The sequence below is a fragment of the Triplophysa dalaica genome, chromosome 4 (genome assembly GCF_015846415.1).
Source record: "Triplophysa dalaica isolate WHDGS20190420 chromosome 4, ASM1584641v1, whole genome shotgun sequence".
NCBI lineage: Eukaryota > Metazoa > Chordata > Actinopteri > Cypriniformes > Nemacheilidae > Triplophysa > Triplophysa dalaica.
Window position 1 is genome coordinate 9,036,290 of NC_079545.1, and position 27,523 is coordinate 9,063,812.

At 38.2% G+C, this 27,523-nt stretch overlaps 1 protein-coding gene across 1 annotated transcript; it reads right to left on the reverse strand.

Annotated features, from left to right (window-relative positions):
* Positions 1 to 590: 590 nt before the first annotated feature.
* Positions 591 to 24,313, reverse strand: vcana (versican a). Its single transcript, XM_056746612.1, has 11 exons — positions 23,947 to 24,313; positions 23,164 to 23,338; positions 22,802 to 22,929; positions 21,719 to 22,012; positions 6,052 to 6,165; positions 5,819 to 5,932; positions 4,388 to 4,546; positions 4,021 to 4,103; positions 2,166 to 2,310; positions 1,876 to 2,058; positions 591 to 1,681 (listed from the first exon to the last, which is right to left on the reverse strand). The coding sequence occupies exons 1-11, from the start codon at positions 24,305 to 24,307 to the stop codon at positions 1,584 to 1,586; spliced, it is 1,854 nt and encodes a 617-aa protein (XP_056602590.1). The 5' UTR covers positions 24,308 to 24,313; the 3' UTR covers positions 591 to 1,583.
* Between the last annotated feature and the right edge of the window lie 3,210 nt (positions 24,314 to 27,523).

Here is a 27,523-nt window from a genome sequence, read left to right on the forward strand (position 1 = left end):
ATGGTTTCTTCACATGAGCTGCATTTGCATGCCTTAGATAAAGAAATTACTTTAGGAGCTACTGAATATTGATCAATGACCTTAAAAATAATTTATAATAAAATAAAATTATATAAACCATAAAATTATAAAAAGTAATATGACATGTTTTGTCATTGCAGATGCAAGCAACATTATCTACTATGTATCTGGCAGATTCTTTCAGACTTTTCAGTGTTAGTGAAACTGCTCTATCTGGTGGTCAACATTAGGCACCACTATAAGAGCTGATGCAGAGTAATCCATTGCTGTGAAAGTGTGCATTGATTACATTGTAATATTAGATAATATTAATATTAAATGCAAAAAATGAAGTACAGTCATTGTTAGAGTATTGTTAACTATGTGCAACTTTTTTTCTTTAAACCACAAGTCATTTCTTTTCGAACAGAAAAAGATAAAAATACAAGACTATAATAAACTTTGTTTGAATGTATGGTGACACATCAAGGCATTCTTTACTATTTTAATCTTTTCATAAACATTACAGAAAATCACATTGATAATAAACATTTTATACTATAAATATATAAAAAGATATGTGCACATGTAAAAAAATACAAAAACGGACAGAAGTCAACTCGCCAAAAAAAGAACAAATGCTTGGGACTAAACAAATGGGTGACCATTATTAACAACTTTTTAAGCACAAGTCAATTAAGCTATTACTGAAAATAATATTTTGGTCCGTCCCAAATGTCATCACAAAATCCATATTTCACATGAGCAGATATTTATATTAGTGACATCAATGACAGCTGTTGACATAAAATGTATATATACTAATGTTTTAAAATTCTGACAATGTGCAGTTTGACCCTGTTTTCTTTTTAGCACGTTCTGCTTTAGTAAAACAATGAGAAGACACAGAGCAGCACAAGGAATAAATTATCTTGTAAGAAAGGAATTTGTTCAAGTCTTTTTAAGTACAAAGTACTGTACGTTCTCATTAAAGTAGATAAATCAACCAAGAAAAAACATTGAAGTAGTTGTGAAATTCCTTAGTTTTTTAGATTGAAAAAGGGAGAATTTACAAAATGGATGGAACAGAGAATAAATAATATAAATCTACATGGCTTTTAATTTCATTGTCATAACATAATGTAATAATGGTAGGATAGCAAACCAATCCACAGCATTGCAGCTAATGAAATGTACACTACTGTAGCTCTGATAAATTTGCGGCTGGATTTTGGATTTTTGGAAGACACTGTGTGTTCCCAGATTGAAGCAATGAGATGGAAGGCACATCAAATAGTCCCTTTTTTTCAGATGCCAGCTGAAGGTCCTTAATGCATTTTTGAAAATCCTCTCTTTAAAATACTGTCAAAAATATTTAAAAGGCACTGGTTCCAGTGATATCCCACTCTGTTTTAATGTTTTTTTTTCTCATCCTTTTTATAATCTTTTCTTTCACCCAACAGGCAGGTCCGTCATACTCTATAAAATATATTAACAGGACCCTTGCTTATGGGCTGTGTTACTAACTGTGTTAGTAACTATCATTCTGTCCGATAGTGTAATGCACCATGGCCATGGTGTCGTTAGTGTATATCAACAGATGTTTCTGCAGATCTCTTTTGATGGCGATAAAGATTGTATGTCTGATATCGTCTTGCATATCTCCTTTGGAAGTTGGAGGCTATAAAGTAAACACAGATGCATTAAAATCTTTGAGAACCAACAGATTTAATTTGAAATTATAAATCCTCTACATGCATACTTATATTTGCGCAGTTAAAGTACCAATTTCAACAGGCTACAATAGAGTCTTTTTTAATTGTTCGTGACAATTATTATTAAAACCTCATGGAATGGTTTTTACAGAACACTTACGACTCATGCAGGAAATCCTGGGCAGATCCCATAAGCCATCTCCTCTGCAGCGAATGGTGGGGACATGTCTCTGGATGAAGCCGTCCATGCACTGATACCTGATCAAGGAGTTGATCTCATAGCGTGGGCGCGGCAATCCGAATGTGCGAGCATTATGGACCAGGGGTGGCTGACTACAGGACACTGTTGAGAATGGCAAATATATATAATATAATAACCCTTTGTATTTAACCCAAAACCTCACTTTGGATCATGTAAGTCCTACAACCCAATGCAACTATCACACTAACCTGTGCCTTTCTTGCAGGTGAAGGTGAGGTGGTAGTTGCAGGGAACATCATTCCACTGACCGTCCTCGTGCCAGATCATTACTACACAGTCTTCCCCCGAAGAGAAGAAACTGTCCGGCTGGTTTGGTCTCCAGTTTTCATATTGCTACAGGGGAAGAATATGGGTATACCTGAGACAAGTGGTATGACCTAATAGAACAAGCATTTGGTCACACTGCTTGACGGCACTGTATTTTTGGAGGGTACAGTATGACTCTGTTAAAGGGTTTGAATTATTCACATTAACAGATTTGTGAGACACATAAAACACATTCAAACTATACAATTTGTCTGTATATGTGTTCTCTGGGAATTGAACCAACCCCTTTTGCACCCTCTCAACACAATCCTCTACCAAGTGAGCTACTGGAACACCCTCTACCCAGGTCATATTTATGGTTTCAAATAATATATGAGGTAATATAAAAAAGTTTCCAAACATTTGGGAAGGACTGACCTCCAGCAGGGGGTGCAAACTCCATAAAGCTCTACCAAAACTGTAATTACTATATGAAGGATTAGCAGAAAGTGTGTCATTCAAATAGATAGTTGTAGGTTAGCTAATAGTTCTCTGAGCCCTTGAATTGAGATCACAGCAGCTGAGATTCATGTCTATGTAGCAACACTCTTTCAGCAATCGTGTGGATGTCTTCAAAGCATGGTTTGCTTGTCCTGTTATTATACACTTACAAAAGGAATGTACATTTCCTGCTTGGAAACACTAGTAATGACATTTTAGAACCTCTGGGCATCTTCAGTGGTAGTTCATCGAAATCCATTGCTATAATTTAACCTTACGTCATTCCAGACCGTATGACCTCTCCCTCAGAACAAAAAATACACTACACTACAGTAAAGTCAATTTTATTAAGTAATCTATTTAACTATTATATAAAAGGTACACAGTAAACTCCCCTCTTCTATATGCAGGATTGAACTATCACATATTATCAAAGAGCCCCATTTTAGGTCTAAATTATCTGTCATGCAGCCCATTCCAGGTGCTGCTCATCCTTCTCTTCTATTACCTGTCCACACCTTTCAGATTGCCCTTTTCCCTGATTTTATTTTGATCCTTCAGCCCTCAGAGAACTTCCAGAGATGGAACTTCCATCTCCTACCCTCCAGGCCCCCCACCTCCTTACAAAAGTGCTGTCGTTATCTTTGAAGTAAGCCCAGTTACAACCAAATGCCTTTAAGGTGTACAGTAATTGGCCACTTTCCTGTTCAATAGAGAAACAACTCTAACCACCACCAAATCATTTTTCACATTTGTCTCCTATTGTGTCTTGCTGTTCTTTACAGCTATAAATCATAGCAAAAAGTTCTAATAGTCTTTTTTATTGGATAGAAAACAATTCAATCCAATGCAAATCATACAATTTACACAATGTAATTTACGTTCCATTCAAACTACTGTTTTCAATCATAGGTGTATTCCCTGTAAATCAAATCTATGACCATTGTGCTGCTAACACAATGCTTTCGATGCAAAATCTTCGTCTTCATGTCCACTAACATGTTTGTATTAATTCCATCCGTAACACTTTATTTAACGGTGGCCGTGTAACGCATGTTATGTGATTTACTATAGTATTTACTATAAATTATGCATAATTACATGTAACAAACCCTAAACCAAACCCTAATCCTATAACCCTATAGTAAGTACATGTAATTCATTTTTGTCACTCAGTACTTATATGCATAATTACACTGTTACACGGCCACTGTTAAATAAAGTGTAACAAGGACAATTTCCAAATTTTTGTAGAATGTATTATTTTGTACAGTAAGTTATGAAGAACGATCTTACCACAACACTACCATCTGTCCACCGGAAATCCTTCTCAAACATCTTATCATTCAGACCAATCCACTGGTAGTCATGACCAAGGCCTATCAAAGGAGAGAGATACTGAGGTCAATTGTTTAGCCAAATTAGAAACTATTTATTATATTACTGTTTTGAAGTGAAGAGAATTTTTGGCCTTATGCATCACTCTTCCTGTATATACGGGAAGGGAAACATTTGGTCACTATTTACTTATTGTCAGATTAGTCTTGTTTACTTTATTAAGTAGCCTCTGTTTGATTCTTAAGGCTTATAAGCATGATATTACATATTGCATGAAAGTGTAATGAGAGTTGTTGATGTATAACTTGATTTATTGGTTACTCACGGTTGATGTACTGCTGCTCTTCATGTGAAAAAATACTAGCGAGGTGTGCCCCCTGAAGACGACACTCGCGCTCTGCTGTGTCCCAGTTACGCCGATAAGGAAAGTGTTTGTAGCAGTGGCCCTGAAACTTGTGCCAGCTGTAGCTGCATGTTTCCGTGTCTGTGGGGGGGTTTAACATGTGCATTACTAATAATATTACTTATTACTTATACTTAAGACTAAGAACGATTGAAATGACACATGAAAACAGTACAGCCAAGGTACTTCATATTATCTACTATCATCTTTTCATTAGTCTTTTACCCTAAAATGCAGGTTTTACCCTTACCCTTAACCTGCATTGATCAATACAATGAATCAAACCTCTTTTGATTTAGTTGCTGTTTCCTCACTTATATTATGCATGAGGCAGGTGCATGTTCGCTAGAAATCACACCCATGACATTGCCTAATGCAATGCTCTACCAACTGAGGTAGCCTACCAGAACACAGTCGAATGAACTGTGGAACTCCCTCTCAGCCCCATTTCAAGCTACATGCCATTTAATCAAGATCCTTCAGAGTAAGAGCTGCACCCATGCTTCCATCATATCAGTAATCTAATTTCATCCGCATGTGTACAGAAGATGTATGGAGAGTTTTGCTCTGAGGCATTGTTTAGGACTGAGGAGGTATACTGGAGTAAAGAGGTTATAAAAAGGTTGTAAAACACTCTTGGGATTTTCAAGGTATGCATTTTACTAAATCAGTGGTTTATTGGTTCTCATGACTATGTCTGGCATAGTACACAAATCTTCAGAGATGACTACAAAATCAGCATTTTAAACTATTTCAACATAAGATTTAGCAAGTTATGGGTGTAGTGTCAGTCAGACTGAAAGCTTGTGGACTGGCCATGGGCTGCTCATACTTGCCCTGGCACAACAAATTACTGGTGGTGATTTCTAAACCTTTTGCACATTAACAGATATAAGAACCTAATTCCTTATGTATTGTTTTTTTTCTTTGGTAGAAGGTTTGCAGCTGTCTGAGCATTTCGACTCTGAGGCTGAATCACTGCTGAATCACTGAGTGATAACAGCATTTCTCTGCGGTGTAGACACATTGATGCAGGAGACACTCCAGTCTGTATTTGTTGATGAAACGTTCAATAAGATTAAGATGAGGAGCACTCACAGTACTTGAGAAAGTAATGCATTTACAACTTGTGATGTTACTTTTGAATTGTTTAAACTTTGACGAAGACCAGATGTGAGTTGGCCTAAGAGATTAAAGGTTACGCCTTTCAGCTAATAGAATCTATATGTTACATGTTTTTTTAAATAGACATAATCTCACCAGTGTATATACGTCCATTAATACGAAAACCAGAAGAAAAAAGAACGATCTTCTTAGTGGATAGTCTGATTCATGCAATGGTACAAATATTACCTTTTTCACACAGTGCTCCTGCATAACTTGGTAGACATAGACAGCTGAAGGAGTTTAGGCCATCAATACATGTTCCTCCGTTACGACATGGGTTTGTGTGACATTCATCAAAATCTAATAAAGTAAAAGGTAAATAATAAGTTGTTAACGTAAGCCAAAATCTGCTCTCCTGCATATTGGGTAATGATGTAATGTTGGTGTGTTATGTGTCATTGAAATTACACAGCATTTACCTTTTTCACAGCGTTCCCCATTGTATCCAGGTGGACATCTGCACATCTGAGCACCACCCATTTTTACACAAGAACCACCATTCAGGCAAACATTTTCAGAACAGGTGTGAACACCTACAGCAAGAGGGGAAAAGATGTTTTGTAAATACAAAATAACAAACAATGTTATGATGTTCTTCAATACGGTGTTAACATCTTACCAGGAATGTCAAATGTCTGCCCAGTTATTATGAATCCAAGATCTTTTGTGGTGGCCTCAGAATTTTCTTGCTCCTGAATTGGAATCTCGGTTGTTGGGTTTATTGCTTCCTCAATCAGACCAGCTACCTCCTGTTTCCTTGAGGCATTTTCTTTACTGACAGAATCAGGTGTCCAAAATATGGGTGAAGTTGTTGCAGTGGACATAATGACCGTCTGAACCTCTTCAGATGATGGTATGATGATCGAAACCTCATCCAGGCTGCCCTTTGAGCTAGTGGACATTTCAGAACCCTCATATTCAGGTTTTGCAGTGGATATGAGTCCAGTATCATCTTTGGGTTGTGATGTATTCTCAACTTCACTTACAGCAGCAGAAATAGGTCCATATGTGACTACCTGGAGCTCAGTACTCATAACTTCTGGATGCGTGTTGTCATCTATACTGGTTGAACTGACCTTAGGTTTTGATGAGGCAGTCGCTTTAATGTCAATTTCTGTTTCTGAAGTAGCTTCAAAACTTGTCTTGCTGTCTATTCTTGTCGCATCATCTGTGCTACTCTCTAAACTAGTCTTATTTTCAATGTCTATTTCTGTTGTGGATTCAGTTTTGTTAATGAAGTCAGGCATGGACTCCACACTGTAAGGTTCTGATATTGTGTCATAATCAACTATGCTTTCTGCCCCTTCCTCAGAGAAATTTAAACTTGGAGTGCTGGTTGGTTGATCATTCAATCTTGGTATGTGTGTAGATGGTGGAGTTTCCATTATTGTTTCTTTCTCAGTACTGTTATAAAACTCTGATGATGAAAATAGGGATTCTGGAATTGTTGTTGAGGTCAATGGCTCTTCTTCATTTGTCCCGATATTTGTCTGGGGCTTATGAGTAACTGTCATCTCAGACAAAGCTTGTTGATATGTCTCTCCATCAGTTACTGATATTGCCTTTGGCAAAGGAGTTGTTGCTAAGTTAATCACAAAATCTGTCGCCACAGATGGAGACAGTGAAAGATTTGAAAAAGTGGACATATCTTCATCTTCCGCTGTCAATGGAGCTAACTCAGTCAGACCTTCTGTAAACATTTCAATTGTTTGATCACCAGAGGCATAATCTGTTGATGAAAATGATTGATTTGTAGTACCAGAGGTGGACGATACAACGTTCGATGGGTCCTCTGTTTCATCCGTGAAGTATGTTATATCAGCTGTCACTGTTTTTTTAGTTGTCTTAACATATTCAGACATGCTTGTGGTTTGTGAATCCATAGATCCTGTCACTGAACCAGTGAGAAACAACTGATCTGGGGTGACATCAATATTGACAAATGCAGTGCTTGTTAAATCTGATGCAGGTGAGACTTCTATCTGTTCAGAGTTTGTAATCTTATTTGGATTTTCTGAGAAATGCTCAGTCTGTTTTTTCAATGTAGCTTCAGTAGATTCTATGGAAGTTTGACCAGCTTGGAAGTTGTCAGGAACACCAACACTGGTAGTTTTGGGAGTTTGTGTTGCTAGCGTTTCCTCATCTTCATATGTTAAACTGCTTTGCAGGATATCTGGTGATGATGTTGTTTGTTGAACTAATACTCCTTCTCTTTCATATGTACCATATAACTGATTCAACTCAGTGCCACCTATTCCAGAACCATCTGTTTCTTCTGTCATAATGCTTGAAGGTTGTGGTGTTATGACAATTTCTCTTAATCCAACAGCTTCTTCTGTAATAATTGTAGGGTTAAAAGGTGAAGACAGTTCTGAAATCGACACAGCATCTGCATCAATGATAATGTCTTCTTCAGTGATAACGTCTAGCTTGATGCTATGATCTCTCATACTATCTGTTACTGTTGGAAACTGTTCATCCTCATCTTTCTCATCTTCAGATAATATTAAGACTGTGTTTGTTGGAGTTACAGTTGTTACTTGCTGATCAGTATTGTCCTTATACAAGACTGATTGGGTAGGCATGGACACCGGACCCTGTGATATAACTAATGTTGTGAGTCTTACACCAAAATCAAATGTTAAATTGGCTTTTGAGGTTGTAAAGAGACCAACAGAAGGTTCATGGTCTGTCTCTGCTGTCACTGAGACTAGAGTATTTGAAAGTGCTCTCTGCATTTCAGGTGTGGTGGTTGTTGTACTGTCATTTTCTCTGCTGGCTAAACCAAAGGATGTTGTGCTAACAGTTGTCTCTGCCTTTAATTTCCTTGAAAGCAAAGGTGATGATGTTAGGGGAGTTGTATCAACACCTGAACCTTCATCTTCTGCTTCATCACCTTCTGCTGAGCCTTCTACTATATCACCACTGCCATCCTCTAAAACTGAAGTTGTGAAGGTAACAGTTGGCTTGGTGGAGCGTAGGAGGGAGGATGATGGGGATGAAGATGGCTGACTCACAAAATATGTAGTAGCAGTTATGGATTCAATGCTGGAGACACCATTCTCGTAAATTTCCGCCTCATCAGTTCTTACAGTTGGGTCTTCGTATGCTTTGGTTGATGGTGTTTCTGATGTCTCATCGGTAGATTCTTCTGGTGGGGTAAATTTTTGATCATTGTCCGTGGTTGAAAATGCTGACCCATCCAAGTCTGTTTCTAACGTATTTGGTCTTAGGGTGCTTTGGCTCTCAAAAAATGACAGATCAGATGTGCTTGACAGCATTGGAGCAGGTGTACTTGAATATGAAACAGTTTTCTGCGGTTGTGTAAATACCATTGTAGTTATGTCTTCTAATGGTGTGGCTCGAGAAGGAATTGCCTCCAGAACCTCTGGGGATATTTCACCACCAGACCCATAATCTTCATTCGCTTCATTTTCATCTGTAAGGTCACTAATATGTTCATTAACGAACGCTTTGACTGCTGTCTGGACTGTGCTGGACAGCAATGTAGATTTAGTAGAACCTTCAAAGTTCTCTGACTCTGATGTGTTGTTAGCCTCACTGATTTCAGCCTCATCCGTGGCCACAGTATAATTATCATATGTTTTAGTTGTTAGAGTCACTCTATCTTCTTTGCTAGAGTCTTCTGAATGAGTTGCCTCGTGGTTACCTTCTGTGATACCAGAGTCTTCAAAGACAGGTTTGATGGGACTTGAAGCAGTGCTAGTCAGAGGAATTGTGAAAAAACTAGCTTGTGTTTTGATGGCTGCTGAAGAGACATTAATGATAGAGGATACTTGTGAAAACTGCTCTCCTGATCCTTCATCATCCGCTGTGTCATCTTCTGCATCTACAAATGAAGCTGTTGTGTGCTTGCTAGGAATTTTGTAAAAAGATGATGTAAACATTTTGCTTGTGCTCAGAGGAGAAATCACAGTTAGACTGGGAGTGACTGATACTGAACTACCAAATTGTGTGAATTCTGATGTCTTTGTTGATATCTCTGTTGTCTTTGTCACACTTGTAGCAGTAACTGAGCTGTGGAATATTTCATCATCTGGACTAGTGACTGTGCCTCCTGTGCTAAGGGTATGCACTGTAACAGTAGAGTCTAGAGTGGACACATGCTGTCTGGCATTTGAATCAGTTGTCTGATTGTCAGTTGTATCAACGCCTCTCGAGCTAGGCATTAAGACTTTTCCTGTTGCATCAAATGCTGTCCCTTTAAGCTCCTGGTCTGGTTTTGTTGTGGTGAACAATGAAGAACTACTTGTTGGGAACTCTTTGCTGAATATATCAGAGGTTTCATCTCCTGAACCATCAATTTCTGCAGATGACAAAACTGATGTTGGACTTGATGACAACACATCTGTTGTTTTTATCTTCTCTGTGCTTGTGACAGTGCTTTCATTTAATTTCTTATCTAAATGTTCTGTCTGTGCATAGGAAAACAGAGTCTCAGAAACATCTATGATGGTGGACGCTGATGGTTTTGCTGATAGCTCTGTTGCCTCTGTCACACTCGCAGTATTAACTGAGCTGTGAGACATTCCATCATCTTGACTTGTAACTGTCCTTCCTATGCTTAAGGTTTCAAGGGTATCTGCTGTTACAGTAGAGTCTAGAGTGGACACAGACTCTTTGGTATGTGTTTCAGTTGTCCGAGTATTGACAGTGTCAGCACCTGTTGAGACTGATCCAGTTGCATCAGATGCTGTTTTTGTGAGTTCCTGGTCTGATTTTGTTGTGATTAAATATGAAGAACTTGTTGTTGAGATTACTTTGCTAAACATGTCAGAGGTTTCATCTCCTGAACCATCAATTTCGGTGGACCACGCAGATGTGAAACCTGATGGTAACAACAGATCTGTTGTTTTAATCTTCTCTGTGCTTGTGACAGTCCTTTCAGATAATTTCTCATCTAAATGTTCTGTCTGTGCAGAGGAGAACAGAGTCTCTGATACATCAATGAAGGTGAACTCTGAGTGCTTTGCTGTCACACTCTCAGTTGTATCTGGGCTTTGAGACATTTCATCATATTGACTTGTGACTGTACTTCCTGTGCTCAAGGATTCGAGTGAATGCACTGTTGCAGTAGAATCTAGAGTGGACACATACTCTTTGGTATGTGTTTCACTTGTCTGATTCTCAACAGTGTCGGCACCTGTTGAGATAGGTATTGAGAATGATCCTGTTGCATCAGATGCTGTTTTTGTGAGTTCCTGGTTTGATTTAGATGTGATTAAATATGAAGAACTTGTTGTTGAGATTACTTTACTAAACATGCCAGAGGTCTCATCTCCTGAACCATCAGTTTCTGTGAATGGCAAAACAGAGGTAAAACTTGATAGTGACAACACATCAATAATCTCTGATACATCAACAATGGTTGACTCTGATGGCTTTGCTAATAGGTCTGTTAACTCTGTCACACTCGATGTAGTAACTGAACTGCGAGACAGTTCAAAATCTTGAACTGTGACTGTGCTACCTGTGCTTGAGAGGAACTCAAAGGTATGTGCAGTTACAGTAGAGTCTAAAGTTGACACAGGCTGTTTGGTAGGTGTTTGAGTAGTATGATCATCTGGGTTCACAGCACCTGTTGAGCGAGATGTTGAGACTGTTCCTGTCGCATCAGAGGCTGTTTTTGCAAGGTCCTCTTGTGACATGGTTGTGGTAAACATGTCAATCACCTCATCTCCTGAACCAGCACTTTCTGTAGATACCATTGGTGTTAAGCCTGATGGTGAAAAGACATCTTTCATTGTCATAATTTCTAATGTAACAGTCTTTGTGGCAATGATTTTAGATAATTTCTCATTTAAATTCTCCATCTGTCCAGTTGTATCTGTCCTGCGATATGTTTCATCATCTTGCCGGGTGACTGTGCTCAAAGATTCAAGGGTATGCACTGTTACAGTAGGGTCTAGAGTAGATACAGGCAGCTTTGTATGTGTTTCAACTGTATGATCACTGATAGTCACGGCACCTGTTGAGCTAGGTATTGAGGGTGTACTTGTTGATGATGTTTTTGTGAGTTCTTGGTCTGGTATGATTGTGCTGATAAAATAAGAACTTGTTGTCAACTCTTTGGGAAACATATCAGACGTTTCATCTCCTGAACCTTCCATTTCTGTGATTGACAAAACTGATGTGAAACTTGATGGTGGCAACACATCTGTTGCCTCTGTAACACTTTCTGTAGTTACTGAGCCGTAAGATATTTCATCATCTTGATTTGTGACTGTGCTTCCTGTGCTCAAAGATTCACGGGTATGCACTGTTACATTGTAATCTAGAGTGGACACAGCCTGTTTGGTATGTGTTTCAGCTGTCTGCTTGTCTTTAGTCTCAGTCCCTGTTGAGACTGACATTGAAATTGTTCCTGTTACATCAGATGCCGTTTTAATGTGTTCTTTTTCTGGTTTGGTTGTTCTGAACAATGAAGAACTCGTTGTTGTGAAGAATTTGCTTAACATATCAGAGGTCTTGTCTCCTGAACCATCAATGTCTGTGAATGGCAAAACTGATGTGAAACTTAATGAAGGCAACACATCTATTGTTGTCATTTCATCTGACTTTACTTTGCTAGTGCTTTCAGATAGTTTTCTCATCTCAGTCTGTGAAGATGAGAACAGAGTCTCTAATACATCAGTGATGGGGGACTTTGATGGTTTTGCAGATGGCTCTGTTGTTGCTGTCACACTCTCAGTTGTATCTGGGCTTTGAGACATTTCATCATATTGGTCTGGTATGGTTGTGCTGAGCACAGAAGTACTTGTTGTTGTAAAGACATGGCTAAACATATCAGAGGTTTCATCTCCTGAACCATCCATTTCTGTGGATGGCAAAACGGATGTGAAACTTGATGATGACAACACATCATTAGATGTAACTGTACTTTTGACAGTGTTTTCGGATAGTTTTCTTGTCTCTGTCTGTGCAGAGGAGAACATAGTCTCTGATACATCAGTAAAGGTGGACTCTGATGGCTTTGCTGATAATTTTGTTGTCTCCGTCACACTCTCAGTTGTTTCTTTGCTTTTTGATATTTCATCATACTGATTTGTTACTGTGCTTCCTGTGCTCAAGGATATGAGTGTATGAGCTGTTACAGTAGAATCTAGAATAGAAACAGGCTGTTTGGTATGTGTTTCACCTGTCTGATCGTTGATGGTCACACCACCTGTTGAACTTACTATTAAGGCTGTACCTGTTGATGCAGATGACATTTTTGAGAGTTCTTGGTCTGGTATGGTTGTACTAAACAAAGAAGATCTTGTTGTTTTGAAGTCTTTGGAATACATATTAGACCTATTATCCCCTGAACCTTCAAATTCTGTGGATGACAAATCGGATCTAAAACTTGATGGTGACAACATATGTTTTGTTGTCATCTTTTCTGATGCAACTAGGCTTGTGACAGTGCTTTGGAATAATTTCTCATCTAAATGTTCATCATCTTGACTTGTCACTGTATGTTCTGATTTCAAAGATTCAGTGGTATGCATTGCCACAGTAGAGTCTAGAGTAGACACAAGCTGTTTGGTATTTGTATCCTCTGACTGATTGTTGGGCGTCTTGGCACCTGTTGAGCTAGACATTGGGACTCGACCTGTTGCATGAGAGGTGGCTTTTGAGAGTCCTTCATCTGATTTGGTTGTGGTGAACAATATAGGACTTCTTGTTGTGAACTCTTTGCTAAACATTATAGAGGTGTCAACTCCTGAACCACCGATTTCTGTCAACAACACAGACATGAAACTTGATGGTAACAACACATCTGTTGTTGTTATCTTCTCTATGCTTGTGACAGTGCTTTCAGGTAATTTCTCATCCACATGTTCTATCTGTGAAGAGGAGAACTGAGTCTCTGATACATCAGTGATGGTGAACTCTGATGTTTTTTCTGATAGCTCTGTTGCATCTGAAACACTTGATGCAGTAACTGAGCTGTGAGATACATCATCATCTTGACTTGTAACTGTGCCATCTGTTTTCAAAGCTTCAATGGAATGCACTGCTACAGTAAAGTCTAGAGTGGACCCAGGCTCTTTGGTATGTTTTTCTGTTGTCTGATTCTCAACAGTCTCATTACCTCTTATAATTTGTATTGAGAATGTTCCAGTTGTATCAGAGGCTGTTTTCGTAAGTTCTTGGTCTGGTTTTGCTGTGTATAAATATGATGAACTTGGTGCTGTGATGACTTTGCTAAACATGTCAAATGTCTCATCTCCCGAACCATTAGTTACTGATGATGCAAAAGAGGTAAAGCTTGATGGTGACAAAACGTCTTTTGTCTCTGAGACATTAGTGATGGTGGACTCGGAGGGCTTTGCTGTTACCTCTGTCACATTCTCTCTAGTAACTGAGCTGTGAGAAATTTCTCTATCTTGACTTGTGACTGTGCTTCCTGTGCTCAAGGTTTCATGGGTATGCACTGCTAAAGTATAGTCTAAAGTGGACACAGGCTGTTTGGAAGGTGTTTCAGTTGTCTGACTGTCAATGGTCTCAGCATCTGTTGAGCTAAGTATTGAGGCTGTAGCTGCTGATACAGATGTTGTTTTTGGGAGTTCTTTATCAGATTTGGTTGTGGTTAACAATGAAGAACTTGATGTTGTGAACTCTGTGCTAAATATATGAGAGGTCTCATCTCCTGAACCATCAATGTCTGTGGATGACAAAACTGATATAAAACTTGATGGTGACAAAACATCTTTTGTTGTAATCTCCTCTGATATCACAGTGCTTCTTTCAGTGCTTTTAGATATTTGTCCCATCTCTGTCTGTGCAGAGGAGAACATACTCTCTGAAACATCAGTGATGGTGGACTCTGGCAGCTTTGCTGATGGTTCCGTTGCCTCCATTTCATCATCTTGACTTGTGACTGTCCGTCCTGGGCTCAATGATTCAAGGATATGGGCTGCAGAATTTGGAGTGGAAACAGGCTGTTTTGTGTGTGTTTCAGCTGTTTGATCGATGATGGTCACAGCTATTGTTGAGATGGGTAGTAAGACTGTTCCTGTTCCTTCAAATGCTGTCTCTGTGAATTCCTGGTCTGATTTACTTTGGGTTATAATTGAAGAACTCGTTGTTGTGGCTACTTTGCCAATCATATCAGATGTCTCATCTCCTGAACCATACATTTCTGTCGCTAACAAAAGTGATGTGACACTTGATGGTGACAACCCATCTGTTGTTGCCATCTTTTCTGTTGTAACTATGCTTTCAGAAAATGTATCATCAAAATGTTCTGTCTGTTCAGAGGAGAACAGAGTTTCTGATACATTAGTGATGATGGACTCTGATGGCTTTGCTGATAGCTCCGTTATCTCCGTCATACTTGCTGTAGTAACTGAGCTGTGAGATATTTCATTATCTGGACTTGTGACTGTGCTTCCTGTGCTCAAGGATTCAAGGGTATGAGCTGTTACATTAGAGTCTGGAGTGGAGATAGGCTGTTTGGTATATGTTTTAGTTGTCTGATAATCTGAGGTTTTAGCATCTTTTGAACTAGCTATTGACACAATACCTGTTGATTCAGATATGTTTGTGGCGAGTTCCTGGTCTGATTTCGTTGTAGTGAATAATGAAATTGCTGTAGTAAACTTTTTACTAAACATTTCACTGTTGTGTGGGTTTGCTGTGCTTGTGTGATGAACTAAATGGGATGATTCAGTAGTGTCATTATAATCCACAGTGTTCTCTAATGGAATAATTGTTGTTTCCAGAGTTAAGTGTGTTGTAGATGAGCTTTTCTCAGTTGTAGGAGAGGATAAAATGCTTGGCATTATAGTTCCTTTAGCTATATGAATCTCCCCTTCACTTCCTGCCACAGAAGGTGACAATAGAGGGGAGTCTTCTACTGTTGATCCATGGAGAAATTCATTTTCTGGTTCAAGGGTTGTGGAGAGCAAGGGGAATACCATTGAAGAACCTGATACCAGTGATGCATGTGGTGTTTTACCAGCTTCTATTAATGAACTTTCAAATTTAAATGTTGTTGCCTGTTCGTTGATTTGTGTTAAGTTTTGATTCATGTGGGATTCACTTCCAAATGTATCTCCTCTGACTTCTAACACCACATTTTCAGGACGAAGTGTTCCCTCATGCTTGCCATTTATGAAGCTTTCTATTGGAGTTGTGATAGGCTCAGCATCCACATGAGAAAGAATGTCATCAGGTTCCTCAGGGTTGACTGCTGGCTGTGAATGTTGAAAGGGCATCTCTGTAAAAGGTATTTGACTTTGGTTTACTGATGAGAGAAAGAAAAAAACAGCTATTAAGGCCATTTCATTCTAAATGATAGATAGATAGATATAAGATTATCTTTAAGCATTTGTATTAATAGCTGAGCAGAGTGATTGGATTAAAAGATTAAATATTCAGCCACCCATTGTCAAAGCTGGGGCTCATTATTAGGCTCAAAATGTTTAACATAGCATTCATATATTTCACCATATTAAAAGTAAAAGCTAGAGGAAGACAAACAGAGATGGCAAAAGTTTGGTTAAATTAAATTTTCAGGGCTTTTTTTGGACCTTAGGTTTATAATATGGTATGAAACACATAACACACCGTCTTTTACTTTTTAAACTGATCCTTTTATCAATATGTCCTTGTTGTGAATTTGTCATCAGAGCAAACACAGACATCCTGTTCCTTCATAAAGAAGACAGACTTCCACAAACTAAAGCCCTTCATATCTACCACATCTACAGAAATCGTCTTGCACAGCATTGGTCATATCAGTTAAACATCCCACACAACTACTGATTTTAACCAGCACGTCTGTTTTAAGGTTAAACAGGGACCTATTTTCTCGCAAATGCAGAACTTAGAAGATCAGTGGCTAAAATCGGGAACACCTGCAGGGCCAGAGGTTCAAATATATAGACACCTGGTTAAGCTAAGAGAAGTAGGGAACATGTAAACCTTTCTCATTTGACTATAGCCCAGCTTACAAGCAAAGAGATTCATTTTAAACACATAAAAACAGCCGTCAAATACAAGCTGGGTCATGCTGAAAAACAAGACCAGCATAGCGGGCTGGATGCAGGCATAAATGTGCTTTTGTCTAAAAGCGCTACTTCACTGCCCTAAATATCCTCTGAAACATCCAGCATGAACTCAGTTTTACTTATCACAGCATTGCTTTTCTTAAGGTATGGCCAACATAGAAAGCAATCATATTCCCTTCACTATGAGTTACTGGTTGCTTGGCTTTCTCAACACTGAAGATATTCTGCTTTAGAAATGACATCAGCCTTGGTGTAGTGTCCAGACTTCAGTCCCCTAGAAGACCGCTATGTTTATGCTGGTAAGGGTCCAAGGTTTCATTCTGCCAAGTGTACAGTCACTTACAGAGAACACTGGGAAACCAGATCTGTTAGGGCATCTCCTCGTAAACAGGTCTCATGAACTAAAAGAATCCACATCAACTGTGTTGGGATCATTCATGCCTGTCATTAACAGATCAGGACAGCAAGTAATGCTGCACCTGTAGTGTGGTGGTGAAATGCTTTCTGCTGAAGCTTAAAATTTCATGTGTGTGATTCTGGTAAACCCTATGGTACTTTTTGTATGTGTGGTACAGTATTTGCATATAAAATATATAGTATGTGGTACTTGTTTCAAAGAGTTAAGAGTCTATCTAAATGTAATGTGGACACAATGTGGAGTCAGTAAAAACAATCTTTGCAAAGCTTAAAACATAATTTTGGAAAGTGCCATGCAAAAGCCTAATCAAAATGTATCCAAAAAACATACTTAACAGAATGCATATGGTTGCAATTTGTTGGAGACAACAGAAAAACTGACGAAATTTTAAGCAGAAGCAATTGGCAGTGGAGTTTTTTTTTTTTAACTCACATCTACTTAAGACAACCTATCTTCAAACCCATACCACATAGGTTTTGTGTATAACCTCACTACAACTTTTAAGGAGCTTTTAAACAATTAGCGCCTCTACCAGGAGCAGGCCATGCTATAAGAATGTTTGCCTTAATTTCTTACGTAGTTTCATCTGTGTGCTAATTTGAATTGTTACAAAGGCCATGGGTTCAATCCCTGGTTACAAATATACTGCTTGAATACAGTATGTACTGTACCTTGAATGAACTGTGGGTGACATTTTGAAAGTGTCTGCCAAATGTAAAAGCTAATTTAAAAAAAAATGCTGGTTACCATGTACAAAGTTCACATATTATGCATAAATGAACATCATTTTGATTTGTACATCTTTATTTTATGAAGACACATTCAACATCACATGTTAAGCCAGCTATAAAAGTTAAACTTTAAAAACAAAGCTATTGGTCGTAATGAGCTGCTTGAACAAACAACCTATGAGGATGTTAGGCATTTATAATTTTATACTGAAATTAAGGTATATATATGTATATATATATATATATATATATATATATATATATATATATATATATATATATACAGTATATATATATATACAGTATATATATATGTATGTACTGATTTATGTCTGTCAATGTATTTAACTTTATTGTTCAGGACCCTGGACAGCACTGTAAACAATACTGTGACACTGTAAATAACCTAAAAACAAATTATTAAAATAATACTCTGATTATGATGCAGCTGCTCTTCCATTTACAATCAAATAGTCAACACAACACAAATCTGAATGAAAAGGATGTAGTACCTGATTCAAAATCTGTGATGGTGTCCTTGGCCTCTATCTGTGTCTCCTTGGGTGCCTGTGTAGTGCGTGAATCAGCATCCTCATGTGATGTTCCACCACTTAAAGGTAAAGATGTTGTCATAGCACTTCTCCCGGCAAGTTTGGTTGACACAGGCACAGAAATATCTTGTGGCATGCTAGCACGATCTGTCAATTCAATATCTCCACTTTGTAAAGAGCTGGTAAATGGTTCAATCTCATTTTGTGTAGGTATTGAGAGTCCTTCAGTTGATGTTTCTCCAGGTTGTGTGTTACACATATAAGCTGTCGACACAGTAGCAGAATCAGTGACTGTATTGCTGGTAACTCTTCTGGAGGTCTCTGTTGGTTCAGATTCTAGGGTGGTGGCATTGTCGGTGAACAGGTGAGCTGAGGGTTCTGCCATAACATTGTTCTCACTAACAATGTCATCTTCATACTCAGGGAACACAGTAGACATAGCACTCTCTGAAAAAGTTGTCTCGGTTGCCATTGTGAAAGAGTGTGTAGAATAAGGTGATTCAACCTTGTTCCCAAATTCATCAATGTTCAACACTTCCACTGTGTAGAGTCTGGAATCTGAAACGAAACTGGTCACCGATGGTTCTACAGTGGAGAGGTCCACTGGGTCTAAAACTCTTTCTATTGTAACTCCAACTAAGACAGCTTCCTCTGTTTTCCCAATCGCAAACATAGGCTTTGTGCTTGGAGAGGCTGAGAGAAGAATGTCAGGTAGAATGGTGTCCACTTCAATAATGCTGCTATCCTCTGGTTTTTCCATTGGGGTTCCTTTGGAAGTGGGGACTGCATTAGTAGGTTCTGAACGGACTACATCTCCATGGAGATCTGCTTCTTCCTCCACCATTTCAGTTCCATTTTCACTAATATCAAAATATGGAATTGTTGTTGTGGATACACTTTCCACAAATTTTACACCGAGCGTGGAAAGATTTTCAAAAGATTCCAGACCTTCAGAAGCATGACTTGTTTTTGGTGGTGCCATGCTTGTAGAAAACATATAAGGGATATCTGTTGGTGCCAAGCCATCAAAAGCATTTGTAAGGGATTGGGCATCATCAGAGGTGACCTGTGATGAAGCAAACACTTCAGGAACATGAGAGAGGTCAGCATCAGGAGAACGAGTCTGGGCTGCCATGGTCTCTGTGGTGGAGTTGGGCTCCATGGTGGTACCATCATGGATTGTGACATCCACCAAAGAGGACTGGTTAAATAAGAATTTAAAACCTAAAAGAACAAAAATATTCTGTCACAATATGTTTCCAATAATTTGCGTTAAAGACACTGAACCATGCATAACACCTCATATTGTGGTACAGAACAAAAGAGTTTTTACATAATAAAGATGCCCAAAGTGACCAACTAGTATAAAACAAATAAATATACTTTTTATGACATCCTTCAATAAATCATTAAGTGACATATTGTAAAGATCATTTGAACAGAATTCCCAGATTCTGTTTTGCCACAAGACATTTTCAACATTCATAGTGTCGTATCTTTCAGTACATCTCATGGGATATTTCTTATTATTGTTATCAGATTATTATGAAACTTGAATCCTGTATTGCACAAACAAGGGTATGCTCAGAATCCTCTACAGTACAAAACAATGCTGTAACACCCTCAAGTAACAAAGTGTTTTATATTGTTGTCCTCTTCAGATTTTTGTCTCATTTTGTGTTTGCTTCATACATTTTTTTATTAAAATAATGGCTTGGTCATTAATACAATATTTTTAGCAACAATACAGACAGCTCTTTAAACATTTAATTGTATGTAATGTATGGATTTAAATATGAGAAGCCATTGGTTCGGTCTTTACAGCCCTCTATTATTTTGCTAATTGAATTTAATTCAAACAAACAGCTTTCATGCTTCAAATCGCTGTTTAGAACTTCCGATGACCATTTGTGTTTACTGAGAAAAACTAAACTCACACTAAAAGCATCAACTTTCTTTAATAAATTTGGCTAACAGCCAAAGCACCAGCTGTTCTGCATTACGTTCTATTAAGCCATGTATGATGTCAGCCATGAGGTGCTTTTTCCTTCTCAGAAAAATTATCCTCATCCATGTGGTGTATTGTCTGTCTGCTTATTGGATTTTATATGCTTAGGTGTGAATAATTTTAGTTTTTCTTAAATTGACACATAACCAAGCTGACGGGCAGAAAACAACATTTGTTATCATATAAAACTTTCTGCCTCTCTCATGTGGTAAAGGACAGTCTTAAAAGGCTACTTAGATTTGAAGCAGGTATCTCCTCAGGTTTTGAAATACATTCTGTATCTAATTCACGCTGGTTACAGGCAAACAAACGTGAGAAACAACCCACCATGTAAGAGAATACACTTATATAGCACTCAGTGCCAAATGGATCAGAGAGGATTGACAGAGATGAAACAGACAGAGGGGTCACAGTGTTCAGGGTAGGATGAACCCCAGGTCCATTACTTATCACAGCAGTCGATAGTTGTCATTCTGGGTGAGTGGCCTGCCTGGCAGGGGGTAGGTCATCTAAATTAGCCTCAGCTGAAAAGATAACCCCCCCAGGTCAGGGGTTAGCGGGACCCACTGAATTTAGAGCTCTCTCCTTTATCCACATGTCTGCTCTGATAAGCACTGGTGCGAATGACAGGAAGTAAGGAGATTGTGACAGTGGAACCAAGCGGAAAAAACTGTAGGTAATACCTAAGCACTTTTTAGATTTGTAACTAAACTTATATTTATGTATCGAACTTGCAGTAAAACATTGTTATTCATCTAAGACTATGGTATATGCATATACAGTATGCATGTACTGTATATAGATAGAGAGATGTCCAACTGGAGCATAATATTGTTTTGATGAAGTCATCTAAGCTATTGGGAATATTGGCATATTATACTAGAAGTGCAAGTACCTGTCAACAGCAAAGGCAAAGTCGGACAATAATCTGTCATTTTAGCAGTTGGAATTGTAGCTATTAAACACTCGAGTGGCATAGAAGACTTCAGAATGTTAAAACCCTCTTGTAAACCAAGCCCCGTTTGGTTTCCTCATAAACGTGCGGCAACTCAGAATGCGGCAGAGTGAGGTCAGTGAATCACTGGGGAATGAGTTACGCTCATGTAAAACTTTCCATACTTTGCATTTCAATCTAAAACAACCACTGTTTACAAAGAATGGTGCATTCTAATTGTATGCTTTGGTTTGCTGCCCTCAAACACCACTCACAGTACTTCAGGTACACTTTAGTTAATGTATATGGATTTGTGCGTGTTTTGAAAGTGCAGAGAATCTGGTGGAGGACTGTTACATATTCCCTTCAACACATTTCTTTCATTCAAATTTCATCAATACAGGATGACCCCAGGATATTTACCTTTAAAACAGTAAGCTCCTAACTTCGTATTGGGATCCGGAAAGCCTGTTTGGTTACGGTAGCGGTACATGGTACGGATACCCAGCAGACCACCCCCGCACTGTTGTCTAGGTACAGCGACAGGGTGACGGGCACTGCCATCAGAGATCCAACCATAATCACATCTGTCCAGACCTTGTCTCCAGGCAGCATGAAGTTGGCCAGGAGAAGCCAGCACTGCATTTTGGCTTTCACACTCAGCCTTGGCCTCTTCAAAGGTCATCTTATGCATAGTGGGGGCAAAGAAAACATTTCCTGAAGCAAAAAGATATATTTATCATTACATTTCGAAATTGTACATTTGTCATATGATTTCAAGGCATAAAGGGTTTGCCAAAAGTTATAAGCAGTCTGATTAGAAGCTGTAAACCCAAAGCATCAAGCACAAAACGAACAAAAATACAAAGCTTTTTAACCACCATTAAATGGATTTAAAATTAAGAATGAGTTTTTTCCTTAGCCCTGGGTGTTACTGTCAAAAACTGGAACAGAGGTTTTCATGTCATTTACAGCCAATCAAGACATCCCCAAATGTTCTTTCATGAGGGAATGAGGCATGTTAAATACCATAAACATAGATGGGTGTTAATTTCCCAAATCCATCTGCCAGCTTCTCTTGCTGTTGATTGTTTTCATGCCTTTTCCATAACAAAACACTTTTGAGAAACTCCCCTGAAGTTAAAAACATCTGAGCCAGCAGTGTTGTATTTCTGTATTTCTTCAGAAACATTTGTTCATGATGATTGAAAGTTACTTGTACTGTACGTTATTTTATCAGAAAATCTTATAAAAAGCATTTTAAAGGTTGGGTTTAAAACTTAAAAGTAAAAGAACTTAAACATCCCTGGAAGAAAAAAATGTTGAAATCTTCCTTTTCCTTTTGATACTGCCGATGTTTATGGCCATATTCATTTTTTGCTCATAACTGTGGTTTGGTCAAATGAAGTATGTCAAATAATGTTAATAAACTACTCTCACATTAGTTTTTTTGTTTTTATTTATAAGACTTAAGTTGTAAGAAATAACTTGAATGTTAAAACATACCCTCAAGCTTATCCACATAGCAGTATACATCAAAAGTGTCAGTGGGCTTGCGTGGGCCGTATGACCTGACACCAGGTTTTTTAAGCAGATTCCCAAAGCAGCCAAGCCTTGGTGTGGTGATTGGATATCTACAAATAAATAGACACAATCAACACTACGATTCACAAAGGGATTTTTTTCTCATGGTATGAGTAAACAAACAATCAGATTTTTAGCTTTTGCAATTTCCTTTTGATATCAATATGTTGACGTATTGTTAGGTAGTGTTGAGTTAAGACAGGGATTTTGCATGAAGTTTGTCAGTAGGTAAAACAGAAGTACAACTACTTAAGTGTGCGTTCTGTGTGTGTGTTGCGTCTAACCTCACGGTTTGATCTGCTAACCAGCCTGCATCACACTGGTCAAAACCATCCTCGTAAGCTGCCTTTAGCTGTTCTCCTGTAGCAATGGTGGACCCGATATCCTTGCAGATCTGGACAGCTTCTGCATAGTTCAGACTGTATCTGCTAGACTGGGACCTGTAGTGAAACACCACGCCTGTTCCAAAAAAAATATATTAATGTATCCTCAACAGGTAACATAATAGAATAGAATACTTTATAGTCATTGCACAGCTGTACAATGAAATTTGGTTCAAGTTGCTTATAAACAAATTAGTCAACCAACAGTGATGGGACACTCATATTACTGAGGGGACATTCCATCCGCCCCTGTAATTGTTGCTTTGAAACAAATTCTAATTTAATGAGCAATGATTCTAATTAAAATGGCAGTGTGTCTTTGCTGAATGCAGGGTGGTGCTGCGATTCAAGAGCCAAAGCAGTTCTGGGTTGACCCATCCCATCCTTTCACATGACCGATACATAAATCATGATCTCAAACAAGATGAGCCCCAGCTTCACAACATATCAAGGAAGAGGAAAGACATTTGGAGAAGCAAAGTTTATAAGAGTACATTTTACTTTTATGCACACTGATTTGGAAGGGTTTACTACTTTAGAAAACTTAAACAATTTAGATAATCTGCATGTCATCTGATCAGCTTTGGTTGAGAGTTTTCTATTTTGTCAACAGCAGATTTATTTCAGACAATTTGACAACAGTGAACAAGAGTGTTAAGTGTAAAGTGTTAGCCAAAATCTTACCATCAACATCCAAACTGACTGTATCTTGTGTGTCTTCAATTCCAAACATCACTTCACAACGGTAAGTTCCAGCATCACTAGCCCGAAGTTTCACCATTGTCAGAGAAGCATCCCCAATGTCTTCTGGGTGACTAGGCACAGACACGTGAGTCTTGTAAGCTGAACCAATCTTAATGACGCCGTTTTGTGCGACAAGAACAGTTGACTCCACGCCCCCCTCAATTTTGGTCCATTTTATGCGCAGGTAATCTTTTCCTAGGGTAGTGGTGTTGCTGCTAGGTGCAACGGTGGGGATGTTGGAAAAGTGACATGGAAGAGTCACTTTCCCAGCTAACAGTCCGCTGACAGGACGCATCACCATTAATGTGCTAGAGACTGAAAAATATAATATGATATGCATTATACACATATTCATCCACTGCAATGCAAAAAAAAACATGCTTCATTGTGTTCATGATAATTGAGATACTAATAATTTAACTTCTGTTGTATATATGACTACACAAGAACAATTTTTGGATTAGAATAACTAATAATTTGAGAAATGCTTCGGATCACCCCTGAGGGCAGCACACCACCATGTGTGTTCACATGGCCTCTCAGAGTGATGAAGTCAAGCCATCTGTTTGCACCAGACTACAAGACAACCCTAATTAAAAGGTATGGGTGCCTGGAAGTAAACCATTAAAGGCAGCTGTGAAACAATGGTTTGTGGGAATGCACGGTTAAACTCAAATTCACCACAGTCTGACCAATTCATGAAATTTACATTAAATTAGCAGCTAAAAGGGAAAAGTGTTACATATGTTAAGTACATTATTCCACACCATATTTGATCCTGAATTGCATTAATTGAAATTTAATTGTTCGCTAAGACAACATGGAGCTGACACAAAGACAAGCATTCATGTGTCTGTAGGTTTTACTTTATCTCGTTCCTTTTTTACATGCATATACAACAATCTCGCATGCATAAACTAAATGTACACCCTTTCAACCATAAATTCACAATGTGCATGGTAAAATGACTAGATTAAACTTTGTTCAAAATGCATGGAAAACTTACCAGGTCCAGTTGTTGTTTGATACATGCAGATTATCCATAATACATGTTTAATATTAAGCGACATCTTCTGGGTGGTTTCGTCTAGATGGTGAAAAGAAGAATCATAAAATCAGTTAATGAATAAATCAGATATTTTTCCTTAAAATCTAGTTTTAAACCGCTCGGAATGACCCACACATTTGTTATCTGTTACGTCTCAAGCGATCTCACTCATTTTACAGACGATGTGGTGGTCATGTGTGGAGTGTTTCCTCTCAGAGGGTGGGTGGCGGATTTGAGTATTCAGTTGCTATAATACCCTGCGGGGGGTGAGACACAAACTTTTGCCGCCGCTCCACAACTAAAAACGACCCACATACCATATGAAGGTGAAAGACGGCGAAAAATAACACAGTTTGTAGGTCTATTGTTGTTACAGAAAAGCAAAATGCGAATATGTGCGCGACTATTCGTTAACTACACATACCTACCTTGGTAATATGCATGCATTGCAAACATGATAAAGCACAACTGCCTTCAAATCAAAGGTGCGCTTTTAACTGTACTCCAGCTGAATTTGGCCAAATGCTTATGATTTAACCGTTCAGTTCTTAGATGATGTGTAATGGTCAATGTATCGAATGTTAGAGAGGACCAGACCAGTATCGCCCTATTTGGCTCAGTTGAGCTGTAGCCTGTTACCAGTCACGCCCAATGATGTATAGAGTCAGCATCAGGATGAAGTGAAGTAACGTCTGTTCTCTTCGTGATGTGAAAATACTGCAGGTTTTTTTGTATTTTACTGTCACTTAAAAGTCACTTAAAAATAAAAACAAAATGCAAATGCTACAAACGCTTAAAGTTATTTTCTTATAGCCTAGCATTCACAACTTAATCATTTACATGCAATCGCATTTCATTAAGTCATCACCAAAGTAACTGTATGAAAATCTTACAGTGATCTAACTCTTATATTAAATGAATGATTTAACACCTTCATTTTAAAGCTTAAATATTTGCAGATAATATGACAAAAGTGACGCAAATAAAATGCCGTACCTTTTCTTGGAGTTATAAATCCAAACGAAAATAAAAGTTATTTAATCCCAACTCACAGTGAGTCCACATCAAAACCTTCCTTTACTGTAATGTGTCCTTGTGTCTGTAAAAATGTGCGCGGTGCTTCCTCCACTTAAAAAATTGTCCTGGACCGTATATTTCTTGTTCTAGTCCGGTGAGGATCCGGACACAAAATGCGAAGGCTAACAGCAGATTCCAACCCATTTTACACCCTAAATAACGTCAGGATTTAGAGGAGGGGCTCCCCGCTCACCCGAAAAAGTGAGTGGACACCATGCAGAAGGGAGGTGCGGGGAAAGTGAATGCGACACACGTCACAGTGTCCCAACTTGTCCAGGCATTCTCAATCAAAATAGCAGACATTTCTTATGTAGGCTACTTTAAATGTAGTGAATGTGAATAAAGTGCACGGAAACGAGAAAACCAAACACTGATTAAGTCGGAAGTGCTGATTTGAACTGATTTAAATGCATGCTAAATCCATGCGCAATTAATGGGAATTTATGCGCATCAGAATCCCATGCATAGAGACCCGAGTCTCAAAAGTGTAAATGTAAAATAATCCATCTGATCGCTTTTAATCATCATTCATTTTTTTCGCAATTTTATTATATTATTATTATTGTGGAGAGAGTGTGTTAATATCAGGTTGCTTTTTTCCTACTTCCAAAGACAGATATGCTGCACTAATTATATTAAAATATGCTGATATGTAGTGAAAAAATAATGGAATCACCATGAACTTTCCTACAAGTTTTGGAACTCAGTTGCATTAAATATTATCCATTTGCCTGTTTTTTTCTGAATCACGGTTGGTCAGGTATTAGGAAAAAATATCTTGCCCCTGACAGTCACTTTAAGAAGAAAAATCTAGCCAAAGTCTCTCCATGTGGGATGAAGATCAAAGAGTAATTCCTTTCATGTTTGTTAAAGTAAGTGATGTTTCAGAAACTAGTGACTGGACGCCACATGGAAACTTTTATTGAACTGCATAAACTTTGAAACACTGTTCATGAGTGGAAACTGTTAACAACTTCATGTTCACCACAGGAAAGCTGATGGAAACATGTACAGTAGGGTACACTAATATGCATGTAAATAAATAATCATTTAAATTCTTAATATCTTTTTGCTGCATTTGTCATAAATTCCCTGCTAGTCTTGTTTCAAAACATTATTACATTGTTGAACATAAAATATTTGTAAAATCACAGGAAGCAGATGATATACTTTATTCGTAAGCAAAACAAATGCTCATAAGATCATGTTGTTAACACCATTCACCAAGCCAAACAAACTAAAAAAACAAGACGAAAAGGCTATATGCAACAGTAGGGTAAATGAGATGGATTAACAAAATAAAAACAGGAATAAAACAAAAACACCAGGTCATGTAAAATGTTTGGCATTAAAGTAAAAGCCATGAAATGAAGTAACATTACAAGGCTTTTG